Here is a 16,646-nt window from a genome sequence, read left to right on the forward strand (position 1 = left end):
CGCGAGTACAGTCCAGTCGCGGAAGAAGAAGAGAGCCCGCCACCAATTTTCCACAACAACGCTATAGCTCATGTACATTTACGTACACCACGGATGGCAGTACAGTGGGTATGTTCCATACGGCAACATCGCCCAGTCATGCTACTCTCCGCCGGAGGCTTCCTTCGAAATCAATAGCGACGCATACGAGTACGTAACGACCGGCAGCTATCGCCCTTAGCGCATGGGGAGAATAAGAGACACCCCTCGTTGCAACATCGCCCTTCGATACTCTAGATACATCCATACAGAAGAGAAGAATAAAAAAAAAGAGAGGGAGGGAGAAAGCACGAGCTTCTCCCGTACACGCGTACATGTCCAAGTGCACTTCGTAATGTACGCGAAACATTTAGCGCTCGGGGAAAGGGGGGGCCCGTATAGTGCTTGTGCTACTGTCACCCTCGAGCTGCCGCTCGTTGCATACGTTACTCATCATCCCCCATTTCGAGTTATCCGATTGTTCGGCGAGTCTCTTTTTTTTCTCTGATAAGAATATATATATTAGAGCAGAGAGAGAGACAATAGATAAGGATTTTACGCGTGGGCCCGTACATCGTACACGTTGTCGGGAGCGTGTGAATCACCAGACAGACACAAAAGGATTATACACGGGGGAACATCGGAGTCGTGCGATAGGGAGGATTGCTTTGTGCAGGGAGCAGCAGAAAGAGAAGAATCGTGGTGGTAGATTTTTGCGTGATTTTTCTCTCAGTGGTGGTGGTGGTTGGTATGTTTTGTTGTTAGAATCGGTGATTAGCTGATGGTGGACATACGTAATATTCTCTTGACACCGAAGATTACACTAATCGTTGGGAATTAGGGGTAACGTTGACGTTTAGCTCGATATACCTACCCCTATAATCTTCTGATACATAGGAAAAAATATGGTGATTGTTTGTTCGCGGCCAATGTCAAATACTCACACGCGCGTGGTAGAGCGAGAGTCAATATTTTTATCGAGATGAAAATAGAAAACCCCCATCAGGTTGATTGATTCGTGAATATAACCGATCATCCTAGTGCCCCATCATCTTCTTCATCATTGGTATTGGAAAATAATTTATCAAATTAATTTTTGTTTTTCGTAGATATGGATACCTAATTGCGTGAGGGGATGCGTCGTCGCTTGTGAAACCCGATACCAACTTATATGTATACGGTACAGATATATGGTATAAATCCTACGTTTAATCTTCCAGGAGGCGGAGCAACTACCCTGTAACTATCTTATACCTACCTAATATTATATATATATAAGGATCCGGCTTGATCCAAGTTTATCAAAACGAACCAAGCGTATCACCCCTTCTTCGCTTGATAGGGTGTATATTGTACATAGGTATACGCGTGTGTTTATTTTTTCGCGTACCTTCCCTGTGCGGCTGGGAAAGGAGTTTCCATGTTCCCTCCGCCGAGCCGCGTACGATCGATATCGTGAAACGAGATAACAAAAAAAGGACGCGTACGAAATAAAGGGAGAAGAGATGGAAGACCTGCCGCGATAAGCCCACGGAACGAAGTTGATTAAACGATTATGGTGCATGGAGATGGTATACAGGTACGAAGTGGAAAGAGATTGGTTCCGGTCTTTGGGGAATGTTTTGGACGTAGCAATCGAACTGCTAATCTGAGGTCTTGGAAAAACGTGAAAGCCTATCGAGGAGTGAGAAAAAAAATACAGTAGCCAATTAGAACCTAGTGGGCGAGCATATTATATAAACATCGACAGAGCAAAGGGAATCGCAAATGAGGGACACACACATACGCTTGGTATATATGATATTATATAGAGAACGAAAGAAAGGGAAAACCCTTGCGACCCGTGAATGATGCAAAGAGAGCGTCGACTCGTTAATACCCCGTGCTTATGTAGGAGGGAATGACCGTATATGTATGTACACCTACTACTGCACGAAGGCTCCTATTGTTTGTAGTCGTGTAGTAGCAAATATATAATATATAGGTGGGGAAGGCGAGATGGAAACCGGAGAGAGTGCAAGCTGATGGTGCCGCTGCCGTTTCGGGGCCGCGGGGTATACACGCGGCAGTAAATAGGCGAGAGAGAAGGATTACCATGCCGAGGAATACCTAATTGCCGTAGCAAGAACGGAGGAGGAGGCAGGGGACAGGGGTGGGCTGCTGAGGCCGACGTTGTAAATGCACGGGACGATAACACAATTAGTTAGGCTGGGTGGGAGTAAACCCCAGCTGGAGCGACCCTATACCTCGTGATGGTTACTTTGGAGTCGTGTGTACACCCGCGCAGGGCCGTGGGGGTTTACGAGAGGGGAAAAATAGACGCGTGCTCTCTTTAGTTGACTGAAAAAAAAAAGGATTATTTTTCTTGGGTGGAGATCGAGGTGACGGAAAAAACGAGGAGGAGGTTCTTTTTGAGGGTCTCTCGCAAACTGGTTGCCTCGAAGAAGATGTTTTTTTTTGTTTTGATTTATCGATCGCAGTTGTATGCATGGCAATGACAGCGCGGCTTTAATTAAAATAAATTAAATCCCAGCGGCCTGATGGATCACCGCAATTAGAGCCGATTCAAGCCGATTGTTAACAAATGCGAATTGATTTTGTTTTTTCGCCCCTTACTTTCCTCATTAACGGCAGTGTGTGTCTATCCTGAGGAGAAGATGCGTACACCTATTTATTTACTCCTCCTGGATTCGAGCTGCATAAATGACTTTGATTTTTTTTTTTTTTTTTTTTTTTGGTGGATTCATACGATTTATACATTCAAAGATGTGCCTGTAAGGTTATCGCTTTTGCTCGTGGTTTGTATTAGTTTGGCGATGTGATTTGTGGTATTTGTTTTTTTTTCAATCTATCCAGAAAGTAACGACAACACAATAAGCGAAACCCCCTACGGTCGACCGAATAAACGAGTGGAATTTTCGCAATGGGCGTAGAAACTTCGATTACCATTATTTATCCTATTGCACATGCACACACGCTCGATTGTAAGTACAATATACGTGACGTAAGGTTGGAAGAGAAAAAAAAACAACGGGAGTCGAGCCAGCTCGGATTCCGCGATTCCGTAACACACGCTCGTTCGCTCCATCCACTTCGCAGTTCCTCGTCCCGGATTAATTATCACCAGCGGGGGGGGGAGAGGAGGAGAATCAAATTAGTCAAGTGCTGTGTAATTATCGGCCGCGAGTTATGACCGACACCCGAGACCCTCGTATAGTACACCGGCAGCCGAGCACTTTTACGGATTTTTCCGAAAAAAAATCTGATTACCTTTTCAATTTTTTTTTTTTTTCTTTCTCATTTTTACAAGCCATGCAGTTCGCAAATGCGTTATCAGCGTCGTTCACGAGATGATATTACGCGGCTAGTTGATACTTTCGAGCGCGTAAAAACACCGTAATGAACCCACCAGCACGGAATTAATAATCGTAAAATCCATCAACGCGAGAGGCATATTATATCCGATTATAAAAGGCTGAAAAAAAAAAAAATGGAACGCACGCACGCATAACTGGTAAAACAACGTGTATGCGTTTTCCCGCGCACAGCCTCGCTTCTCGATACCGAGACGGAGCAAAAAGCAGAGAGAAAATTTGCCGTCCCGGAAAAAAAACCCCCCCACAGCTGTATAGAGTTTGAGCCTCTCGTCATCATCGTCGTCGTGGTAGTTGTTTTTTGTATGTCGAGAAAATACCCGTGCGCGTGAAAACGATCGAGGAGGCAGTTAATCGCGCCGCTGGCTAAGAAGAGAAAAAAGTTTTATCTATGTATATACGTATAGTGGTAACAGCAGCAGGTAACCCTCAAGGGCCGCGAAAAAGGAGCGGGGTTATATACGCCGGTACGTAGTTTATTGGAGGGAGCTCTTCCTCTTTGGAAAACGTGTATAGATGCTGGTGCCGGCTAGGCGCATAAAATAACCAGCGGGGCTATTAGCCTCCCTCTCTCTTTTTCTCCCCCCCCCTCCATCTGGACACGTGCAATTTTCCAGTCTCGTACTCTCTCGAAATACAAAAAACCCTCCGGTTTTTCTTTTTCTCTCGAGCTCGGGAAAGGGACGATTAACCCGAAAGCCCTTGCGTTTTATTTCTCCGAGGGAAGAAATTTTGGCCGGCCTTATTTACGATGTTTTGGCGATGGAGGTCTTTTGTGGGATTTTACACTTGCTCCAAGGATTTGCGTATATTTGGGGACGTATATTTTCAAAGTGGTAACGGAATGTTTTTGTAAATATTTATGTGTACAGGTCCGCGGGAAAAAATTAAATGAAGTTGAGGGGTGATGATGATGATTATTGTTGTTTTTTTCGGGCATCAAATTATCAATTGCCAGAATTTTTAATTCAAACTTTAATAATTTCTCCAGAGATATTTATTTTATGATGATGATTACTATTAAGCAACTCATCAGCGGCTGGGTTTGTTGTATCATTACTATTTGGAGTATAAACTAGTATTGGCTTTAAAAATGAACACGGGCATGCCCAATAATATTGTAATGTGTACACATATTTTCTTTATGTGCCAAACAAAAGTGAAAAAAGTGTATACCTGCAGCGGTGGCAACCATGAGATGCATTTTTATCAAACAGCACACGAGATTCCCTGTATAGTAGAATGATGAACAAAAGATAAACTTGTGTTTTACCGATACGTGTGTACTTACAGCGAAAAGTATGAAAAAAAAAAAAATTTGTTAACTGTCGATCAAACGCGCAGAGTCGAAGAACAAATAAACAAACAAAAGAGAAAGAGAGAGAAAGAAATCCGTTTGGATGTAATTATTCGAGTATGTATACAAGCGAAGCAGAGCTACTCTGGAAAATCCGGGCTATACAGCAGCTGAAGCGCGTTTTCAGGGTCATCGAGCACCATACCTATACGTATGGTATCGAGAGCGCGTGGATGTATGCGCGTCCGGCTTCGATCGAGTTTTCGCAAAGAAAGAAATGCACGCTCGCACAAACGCACACGTGCATACTTACGTACATGTGCAACATGGATGTGGCATGTTTGAGAGAGCTGCTATCGCTCTGGTGTACATGCGGCCGGTGAGTATACTAGTATCGTGCCTTATCCGGCAACCAGAGTAGAAACTCGCGCGCGAGTGAGTTCGGAACCTCGTACGGGGTATTGGAGTGCACGTAGAGGAAAAAAAAAAAAAAAGATGGAGATGGAGGACGCAGGGGGAGGAAGAAAAACCATACCCAACCGCTTTTTTCTCGATACTCGGGATTGCCGACTTTTACTTCTTCTTCTCGTCCTTCCGATTAGCCGATGAGAGATTTCATTCTGGCGATCGGAGGATTTTTTTTTTTTTTTTCATTACACCTGTGGCATTTTCTTTGATTCGCGAAATTAAGCTCATTCGTTAACCTGAGAGTACAAGAGTAGTTTATGTTATTCATCAAGTTGTTATACAAAAGCACACGAGCTTGAGTAAACAAAAAAAAAAATGTTCGAAGGTTACAAGCGAGTTTACAAGTATGAGAAATATGTGGAGGAAGGATCGTCGAACAACTTTCTCTCTTCACTCGCCAAACATTTCAGATATCAGAGAAAAACTATAAATATAAGTGTATATTATCACAATCATACTCCCTTGGCAAAAACTGATTACTTGTGCATTCTGCCACGCCACACCTCTCATTATTTATTTTAGCTGGACTATAGGGAGCAAAGAAGAAAAAAAGCAAGTTGGAACCGAGGACGATTCTCTGATGCGCTCTTTATATCATTCTATAAATATATATATACAAGTAGGAGGCAAACACCACTCCCGTAGTAGCTTGTCAGCAGCTCTCCTCGCTCGTGATAAAGTCGTGCGCCCTATGGCACACGCGAGCATGAACATAATGCAACACATAAGCTCTTGCCGAAAGAAGGAATCACACGTGCGCGCAAAACTAGTATAACGTTTAGAAAGGCGCGCACGGTGCAAACTTTGATCCCAAGAGTACCTGTATAAGGTATAGGTATAGGCGCACATCACACTGCACCCATTTTCAACCGCGAGCAAGCGAAGCTCACGGGGAGAGAGTCAAAGAGAGGGGCGTATTACGTGATTATGCTAATGCCCCTTTTTTTCCCAACTATTCGGGGCTCTCTCTCTCTCTTTCGGTGTGTGCACCAAGTATACTTATACACCAATAGGTACGTGGGGTCTAAAATTACCAGATAAGAAAATAAATGGCTGTCGCGAGCGTCACTTATCTCATTAGTTAGCCCAAAGATCGCAACACACATGTATGGGTATACGTAACCACGTAACGTCTCCCCCGTATCGTCGCACACGACTTGAAGATATTTTTTCGCGTTACGTGCCAGATAAAGTAAACCCATATTGTACCCACCGAGTGTTGTTGGCTTCTCTCAGTGTACAAGTACTTCTCAAAAGCGTCGCCATTATAATTGAGTGGTTGGAGAGATTTTAACGAGCTCTGCGTGTGTGTGTGTATATAGGTACCACGGAAATTAACTCCGTACATATAGTGTAAGAGAGGTACTGCGCATATACAGTAATAATTTCCGCGACGCCTCGTAACGACGTGTACCTATGTGATCAGTGCAGTGCATGTGTGGGTGCAACTATACCTACACCCCAGATCATTGTGAACCTCAATAGGTACACGGCGAGGTACACGGAATAGGAACGTCGTCACTGACTGGGAGACTGTATCACGTTTTTCCCCCTCCCCCCTCGCGAAGTTGTCGCAGTTGACACACTACCCTCACGAGGTACAAATTCATTAGATGACAATCCCGTTCACCACACGACACCTCACCCGCTGCTCGTATTATGAGCTCTCGCATCAGCAAAACCTTTGACATCACGAAGTTTATATGCACTCCCCTTGTGTATTACTTATAAAAGCCGTGCAAAAAAACATTGCGATGTAACACGTACACACGACGCGCCGTTATACATGAAATAAACATTTATCACGTGTCAAAAGTAGTAGTATAGGTGTACATATAACCATATATAGAGTATGAAAATAGTTGTTGCAGGAAAAGGTGGATAAAAGTGCACGAGTGGCGCGAACAATGGCTCTCGAAGAGGTACCTTTTCTTCTCTCTGTATATCTTTCTCTCGTTGCCGTTTCGGGGCGATCGGGCTTTTTTTACCTGCACCCACCGTGTACGAGCGATCATTCCCATGCTTGCATGTACTGCATCGCTCGGGAGATGTTAACTCGGCGCGCGAGAGTCTGGGGCGCTTTTTTCGTACGGGCTCATTGCGTAAGACGCGCCATTGCTCCGTCTCTCTGTGCCTTTTTTTTTTTTTTTTTTTTTTTTTTTCTTTTTTTGCACGCGTCGGTCTGACTCGTGAATTTATAGCTCAGCAGCAGGGCGTTCAACTTGTCTGACGTGTAAGTATACAACAAATTCGTGTTTTCGACTTAAGTATACACTTTTATCCATAGTTGCTGGTATAATTTGATATTTTAAGGGTACAGCAGTCATTTTTTTTGTTTTTTTTTTTTTGTTTGCGGTCTCGAGTTATGATTCCCGCGCAAAATCGCAACCACAATTACATACACTCCTGCAGGTCTAAAAGCCCAGCAATCGATCGTATAGCCATACTTATAAGCAAAGAAATCAAGCTCGCGTTGCCCAACCCTCGGATGAAATGGCCACTCTTTAGCTAAACGGAAAAAAAGAAGAAGAAGCGCAGAGAAAAAGAGAATGACGCCCGTATCGCGTGACGACTCCAAAGATGTGTAGTACAGCAGCTCCGAAAGTTCGAGCATCTATATACACACACATTATCTATATACATATATAACGTAGCCATCAAAAGTCTATTTTCTGGAGTGGCACTCTCGTGCGCGCGCCCTACATCGCTCGATTGGCCCCAGACACACGTCTTGCACAAGCACACGCATCACGGAACATGCAGATATACCTTCGCGAAATGTATATCCATAAACGAGCCTTCGTTGCACGGTATATTGGAGTATATTTTTATTCATATGGGCACGACGGTACAGCACACCGAAATGCCAATCAATTGTTTGATGATGCGTAAGTACTTCGCTTAAATTATCGCGAAATAGAGTACATGAAAAAGTTAATCATTACTCGGCGTCACACGTTCATGCAGCCGAAGAAAAGGTTCAAGGTCACAGAATCAGGAATAACATAGACCGCACCGTATATATGGCTCTAATTGATAACCCAAGCACGCGCGAGCCGTGTAGACTTCAGAGGATGTGGTTCTCCGAAAATAGCTCTATAATGCTCAACCTGGGCTCTATCGGAATTGCATCGTGCACGGGGAGGAGGAGGAGGAGGAGGAGCGACGAGACTTTGCGGGTATAATATATAACCCGATCGGCGCCGGCTGATCTCGAGCATGTACGTACAGAGAGAGAAACACTATATAGGGAAGGGAAAACACAGGGAGAGACTTCGCCTTCTTCTTGTAATCTGGAAAAACGAGGAGGAGGAGGGCGTCGGCGCGGGATGAGTCACCCTCGGAGGGGAGGAGAGCGCACATTTATGCGGGGCCGAGAGTAAGTACGTATCTTTACGATCTCTCTCTCTCTCTCTCTCTACATGTTGACAAGTGGTGCTCTTTCATTCCTTCCCTGCGTGATATGCAAATTGAGTATACGCGTGTGTATAAAATATCGTACTGCTCGCGTGCGCCAATCGATGATGAAAAAAAATAAAAGTAAAATAAAAGTGAAACCAATTTGGATGGGGCAAAGAACGGATTGCTAATGTTTGTCTCGGTGTCATGGGTTTGAGGGTGCAGGGTTGTAGTGCAGGTGAATCGTGTAATGGCACATTGTAAGACGATTAAAAAAAATAGCACAACAGAGGAACAGAGATATGAAAAGAAATTCCGTATAGGTACGTGGGCTGGTGTTGAAACTTTTTCAGACTAAACATCCGGAGATTTGGAAAAAAGCTTCAACACCAAAAATAAAACAAACAGCTGAGCTTTTTCAAAGAATTTTAATGACCATGCATGCAAGCAAGTGGGTATATAGGCACACTCTTACGTGTTTGATACCAAAATGAAAAATTCCGTAGATTCCACGCAAGAGGTGGAATCGGGTGTAATAGGGGACTCTGGTAAGATATGAATATGCTGAATTAAAATTCTCATCTCGAAGCTCTTGCGACACGGGCCTTTCTCATGGATTCATGAAAAAAGCTTTGCATCTCCATTCGAGACAAGCTCGGATGTACAAATTGAAACAAATTGAAGCTTTGAAATCGAGCTTCAATCAAACCATCATCGTTTCCTCTCCTGCCAATATTGTACACTGTGCAAGTATACCCGCAGACGAGGCATAAGTAGTTAAAGTCGGCAGAATAGCAAGGAAACTCCCCTCGGACCACTCGGTATCGCGCGCACTATAATATCCTCCCGAGCACAAAGCCGGGCATCTGGGAGGAAAAAACACACATACACACACACACCTTCAAGCATAACCCATTTCCGGCGCGGCTAAGGAAGAAACTTGCCTCGTGCACCTGTATCGCTAAGCGCGAGGCTTCGCGTGTACATGCGAATGCACACAGAAGTAAGGAGCACCCCGATCGCGGATTACGGCAGAAGAAGCGAGGCTCGACTTTCGACGCGACTTATAACCAGCGCAGAAGCACGTATATAATACACGCAAAGATACCATCTCTCTCTCTCTCTCTCTCTCTTTATATGCGTGCGTTGGCAACTTTTTTTGTTCTGATTGATTGTTTTTCGTACTCAAAGTTGCGTCCTTTTGCGCTGCGGATGTACATAACATTGCACCTATAGGAAAAACAGCGGGCATATTGGATGCGGGTATTACAACGAGTAAGCTGTACCTTTGTAAATTCTTGTGTACGTACAAGTGAAGGAGGTATTGAAAAAATCTTGCAAAGTTCCATTGGTTTCGTGTCCTCTTTCGAAATCGGAGGCCAAAGCTCGGCGAGTGAAAAAAAGCTTCCTCTCCGTAAAAACACTCGAAAAGAGAGAGAGACGGGACCAACGACTCTGCTCGGGCTGTAATTTTCCGGTGAGAAATTCTTCCCGAGCCATCGGCGTACAGTTGAAAAATTCTCGTTCCTCGCCTCCGTGCAATGGGGGGGGGGGAGCGTGTCGAGCACATACTCGACCCGTATACACGCAAACATGTTTTGTTAACATCTCAATCGAACGTACCAGAAAGAGAGAGAGAGAGAGTATCTTCTGTATCGAGAGAAAGGAGCACAATAGCGGCTGTGGGAGGCATTTGGGCAGTCAAACATATACCTACACAGCATGCGTCTAGAGATCGCGCTTTCCGTTCTCGTGGTGTGCGCGCCGTGAAATTGAGATAGGCTTACACTGCGTGTACACGTATATAGATTTCGTTACGCAATTTCGGGGCCACCAGGAAGCGCATGCCGATAATCATTTGGGTACGACGAAATAAACACACGCCATAAATACCTACTCTGCTCCTCCTGCGTCACTGCGCCTCTAAATATAAGCGCTCTCTCTCATCGGCACGGTGTTGGAAAAAAATAAAATAAAAATAAACTCGAACAAAGGATGGTTAAAGTTACACCTACGAGTTTAGGCAAAGAACGAGCTGGGATGAGTTGGCGAGAAAACTCTTTGGTGCAGCATGGGCATATAGGGACGGCAAAACAATGCGTAACGGATCGTCGTGCCTGAGAATCCTCGGGTAAGGGTCTAACAGAGGTTCATCGAGACAAGTTTACCCATAGTAAGTATATAGTAGCTTTGCGATTAAATATAACCAAAGACAAAGTATAAAATGTATGTCTTTCCAATAAACCCAATTTTGGGAAAAAAGATGAGCTCAAGTATATATACAGCAGTGTCTTTGGACTTTGCGCTTCTCTCCTCTCTCTGGTTCTCTTCCTCGACGAGAATACACGAAAAGTGTAGCTTTGAGTAAATTGCGATTGATACTGAATGATCGATGACGAAGAGAGAGAGAGAGAGAGAGAGAGGACGACGATTAATTGCAGTTAGTTGCGAGAGTAGATGAGTCGAGAGGTGCCGATGAAAGAGAGTCCGGGAGCTTGCGGGTGATAATGGAAGGATTTAGCTGCAGGGCGAAGATTCACTGATGAATATTCATTATTCGCGAGAATTCAGTCTCGTGGAAGGGATGCTATATACATTATGACACGACCGAGATGGCATTCCTAGCTATGGGACGATGTTCTATTGGTGACGATGGTTTTGTTGCTCGAGGTATTAATTATTTTTAATTGTTTGGTAGGGGGAAGTCGTTGATCGATCGAAGGGGATTACCGTGGAGAACGTCCATAGGAGAGAGAGATCACGCGAAAATATTTACTCTGACTTAATACACGATAAAGTGTGGTGAACGTTAAAGCCGTTGGTTAGACACATACCAAATACATCTACCTATACTTGTACGTACAAATAAATTACAAATTCACATTCAGCAAAGGTGCTTGAATTAATATTAATGTACACATCAATCAGCAACAACGCATAAAATACACATTGCTTGATCACTCATAGACAAACAGCGATATAAATGTATCAGTGGCCCCTGTATCATTATTAATAAGTTAAACCAATGGGCCCACACCAGCTTCGAGATTTTAATAACTCAGGCATTCCATGCATATATTAAGATTATTCACATTCACAACATAATGATACACTGGATCCATTAAACTCGCGATAAAATTGGCGGGCATACCATGGGACAGCGCACTTTGTGGACTCGATGAAAAATATCCAAAGTCTTTTAAAGACTGTAGTATGCACTTTTAAGAGTCCCCTGGATCTAAAAATGTATTTTAATATTCGAAATAAATTAAATGATTGTTCCATGGGTAATGGCACTGCTGAAACGGGACTGTTTTCAATGTATATATATATATAATAATAAACTCTGAATCGAAATAACCGTGACCAACAACAGAGTATCCCTTCCGAAGTGAATGTGAAGTATCCACTGTACTGTAAAACCCTACCAAGGTATACAATAGAGAGAAAGAGAGCATCAAAGGCTCGCGCGACGGAGAAAATTAAAATGTAAGAGCAAACAGGGGCCATTGGACGAAAGGGAGGGTAAGAGATTAAGGGGGTTAAATATATTAATCGCAAGCACGCTAGGGATTACTGTGCTAATGACGACTGGGCTGTGCATCGTCGGCTGTTGCCACTGCTCGCCAACGACCAAAAGACGTAGGATCACTGGAGGACACGTGCAGCGAGGAGCTCTCATGTTTCAGAAGGATCATTTTTTAACGTTTCACATACGTATACATCATTTTTTTTTTTTTTTTGGGAGCAACTGATGCTGCTGCCGACGGCATCCAAAACCAGTTTGATTTGACAAATGTCTTTGGATCGTCATTTCGCTTCAACTGATTTTTTTTTCTTCCCTCCCTGCTTCCCGTAATCGCGTGACAAATCTTGGGGACACTTTGATTGCCGGGCTTTGTCGATCCATCCATCACCACCACAGTATACGAGGTATACGAGCCGCTCTTCCGATCTGTACCGCGAAAAGTATAAAATCGACACGACCCTCATCATCGATCATTCCGCCCGCGCAAAGGAGCACTTTTGCCACGTCACCCTGATATACAATCCGCACACTTTTTTTTCTTACCCCCCGCAGAGAAAATAAACGCGTTGCATCACTGAGATGAGAGTACCTCTGTTTTCATGATGGACAAGGATAATAATAGAGTGTATAAGCAGGGCGACAAACTGAGTAAGCTATACGCGGAGTTGATGCTGCTTCCTCCACCCTCTGTTTTTAAGTATATACGTATATTATACACCCGCATGTGCACATCAGGAGTGTCAGCTGGTGCCACGGGCTGCGCGCGCGTCCATTGCCTGTTGATGGTGGGCGGTACAGCGATCGATTTTCTTATTTTCCGCTATTTTTTTTTCCCCACCCCCATCATCAACTTATGGGGTTTTTTTGCAGTGGAATGTGTGCGAGGAGGGCGGTGTCTTTTTTTTGTTCTTGAAAAAACAAGAGGTGAAAGAGATAATAAGCGGGTTGAGGGGATGTGCGTGTGGCGTGGGGATGCGTGGCTCATCTCTCGTCTTCTGCTCGTGTGCGTCGGAAGAATAGGAAGGGGAGGCCTTGAGAGCCGGAAGGGTGAGGCGCTCTTTTTTTTTTTTTTATCGCCGTCACTGACGAGTGGCACTCTCTTTCGGAACCACGTGAATTTTTGTTCTCTTCTCCGCGACGCTTTTGTGCGTGCGGCTGGAGAGATAAATGTCGAGAGATCGCATTATCATAGAATTTTTAACGTAAATCGATTTTACTAGCCTTCGTATCATAATTACTAATCAAAACCACTTGATTTTTTTTCTGCTGATTTCTGATTTTGATCATCATTTCTTAATCCGTAAAAAATCAACTCGACAATGCTTATCTGATTTTATTGTGTACACGTTGGATTGCTCGATGACTCATGAATGACACGTTGTTCGCAAATAACTATTGAATAATCGGAATCAAAGTACAATAATCGCACAATGTTCGCATTCGAAAATATCAAACGTCACCGAGGCTGTAAAATAATATTTCTTTACCATACTTGACAATTCATAAAAACTCTCAATGCACAACGCCTTCAGGTATTTACGGTTAAATATGAATAACGACTATTATCTTTCAAAATCATGGTTATACAGGTCAGCCGCATGTACTTGGATGTATTTCTCTATACCACCAGCGAGAGCATCAGGCCAATGAGATAACATAGTATAATAATAATAATAAAACACGAGGAAAGAGAGGAATAGATAATATTGCTGGAAATGATTGAAAACGCGGAAGTGACTATTATAAATGCAGACTATTTCGTTGTTATCTCAAACGCGGTAACGCGTATCTAACAGCTTCTCAAAAAAATAAAATGAATTTAAAACCTTTCACACTTCTCTCTCTCTCCGTTACAAATATCCATTGCTGCTTTTATTCTAATAAAACAAGGCGTTGGATTTCAAATTGAATTCGTGTAATAAATTCGCTAAAAAACAAAATTACATAAAATTACAACTGAAAGCAATTGTTGTTGTATTGAAATAAGGATAAAAGCTGCCTGTGGTGGTGCAAACCGCAGTTTAACTGCAAACTTTTATCATCATCGAAATATTTATTTTCATTACGGTCTCAAATAATAAATACCGTATCCTCCTCAGTAATACCCGGAAGAGTTTCAGGAAATTCAATAGTTGTGACAAAGCGTGCAAAAAAAAAGTTAAGTACATTTAGTGAAAAAGATTCCGCTTAAACGTTTTCCCGCGCGTCCCATTGATTTTCCTAACCCACCCCCTCTTCCCCATGGAGACACCCACACACATGTGTACACACGGCTCGAGAGTGATCGATTTTTACCCCTACGGCGTTTTCCGGAGGGGGTGTACTATGTATACGGTGGAGAAACGCCACCACCACCACCACTTGAGAGGGCAAGAAATACCGCAGATTACCTTTGTACCGACACCCCTTTTCTGTTTGTAATGTATGTTTATTTTGTAGTATTGGCAAATAAGTAGTTATATATTTACTCTTAATAAGTGTATAGCCCTATTAGATTAGTACACTATGATACATAAAAAAAAGTACATTGACTCAGAGAGCGTTTACACGGATGGTTGTCCAGCAGAAATCGGGAGATTTTCACTATTTTTATGAATTCTCTAGTCCATTGATATCAAAAACAAACCTTTGGTGCTCTAAATACATTGTATATAATATGTATAGTCACAGACCAGCTGCTCCAAACATTAATTTCCGATTGATTTGTCTCTTTGTCGTTTATTGTAACGAGAGATTTATAGGGACAAAAATACATCAACATTGATAAAGTGTAAAAGTTCAGTTTAAAATATATTAATAAGTAGCTCAATCAGTGTGAATAAAAAAAATAGTGTGTTGGTTTGTTGCGACCAATCTACCTACGTATTGTAACAACACGATTACAACAAAGAAAGAGTAAGTAAAAAAAGGAGCGTGTATGCGAGCAGTAGCCTTACTGTTACCCGGCTGCTGCTGCATTAGGAGCTCCAAGTGAGTATAGGTACAGAACCCACGAGCGCGAATACCTATTACCTTTCTCGCGCCTAGGATAACGTCAAGTGATACCATACAAGGAACACTCGCGTGCACTCAGTATCTTGTACATACCTAGTATATGCGCTAAAGAAAGACACTCTGTACGGAGGCTTTGGAGCACAAAATATAACGTTGTTTGTATACCTATATGAGCATAAAATATAAACATATCCGCAGCCTCCCAGGTATATGGATACAACCTAATGTATTTATACTTACTTACTGTTATGTCTGCAACTCTGCAGGGTGTTAAGCATACATTTTTTACACTGCTCAAAAAAAAAAAAAAAAAAAAAAAAAAAAAAAAAAAACAATATTTGATGTCAGTTATCGAAACGCAAACAAAGGAACGTCACTACAGGGGAGACGTAATAATATTGGCTCAGCAATGAGAGGTGAGAGGAAGCGTGAGAAAGAAATCAGCTGACAGCGTGTCACGTCGAGGCAACAATAAAATTAACCATCGGGTGAAAAAACAAATGTATCGTTATGGACATGGTAATATATATGGGCACTCACCGAACTTTGAGGCGAGCTTGAGACGCTTGGTGAGCGCTGCACGGTTACGAGGGCCATCCTCGTAATCCTGGCAACGAATCCAGGACTGATGGCTTGTGTCTGCCGACGATATGCTGCTGTTGGCTGCTGTGCTTATTAATATTATTCTACGTTGGTCCAGGAATGACGGTTTCGAAGACGAGGATAAAGACGGCAGGTTAATAAGGACGATGATCGCAGGAAGAGCAGAAGGACAGCAGCCACGCATATAGGTATACACACACGCAAGAACAACAACAACAACAACAACAACAATAAAAACTTACACACTACACGCACTCGCGAGGACAACTCGTTGTCGTTGTTGTTTAAAAAGATGCACACACGCAGCAACTGACATACGCGTAACACGAGAGGGTAGGTACCGACCGGGCGAGGTAAAAGCAGCGTCAGGAGCACCGCCGGGATGCCATGGATAATTTTTCGCGCACATCGAACGGCATCACGCTCCGGGCGGCCATCTTTATGTACATACACACACACACACAAGCGCGAACGCGAACGGAGTTCATCGTGTGTGTGTGCGACGCGATATATTATTGTACACCGCGGCACGGCGGCAGGACAGGGTGGAGAACGGGGGGGTCGCGAAGAGGGATACTAAAGATGAATGAGGAAAAGAGACGGAGTGAGACCCACCCAAACTCTGGAACACCTGTCGACATCTAGCGGTTAAAAATCAAACTTGGAACTTTATCTATTTTATGAGTAGTCGATGAGGAAGAATTCGATCTCTGAAGTGGTTATTTATCATTTGTGGTAAGTCGTGTTTTGTAGTGAGATAAGTACCATCTAGCGGAGAATATTCGTAGGTCATGTGTCAATTTTATTCAGGATGTGATCGATATTGCTTATTGGAGCCACTTGGCGAGCACTTAAAAATTGATTTATTAAATTTTGTACTTGATAATTATAACGATTAAAAAATCCAATTCTTGATAATTCTTCGGAATATATTGAGTACGCTATTATCAGCGAAAAATGAATC

General features: G+C 43.1%; 1 protein-coding gene across 2 annotated transcripts in view; it reads right to left on the reverse strand.

The window, feature by feature from the left end:
* ssh (Protein phosphatase Slingshot) overlaps positions 1-16,156 on the reverse strand; it is a 151,940-nt gene extending 135,784 nt beyond the window's left edge. The window contains exon 1 of one of the 2 annotated variants that reach the window (XM_089593334.1): positions 15,620-16,156. In XM_089593334.1, coding sequence (XP_089449460.1) covers positions 15,620-15,676 — 57 coding nt within the window. In that variant the 5' untranslated portion in view covers positions 15,677-16,156. The remainder of the gene's footprint in view (positions 1-15,619) is intronic. The other variant, XM_014360102.2, reaches the window with a different exon arrangement.
* Between the last annotated feature and the right edge of the window lie 490 nt (positions 16,157-16,646).

Source organism: Copidosoma floridanum, unplaced genomic scaffold (assembly GCF_036245765.1).
Source record: "Copidosoma floridanum isolate Cflo_tuat_1 unplaced genomic scaffold, Cflo_Japanese_pri ptg000019l, whole genome shotgun sequence".
Taxonomy (NCBI): domain Eukaryota; kingdom Metazoa; phylum Arthropoda; class Insecta; order Hymenoptera; family Encyrtidae; genus Copidosoma; species Copidosoma floridanum.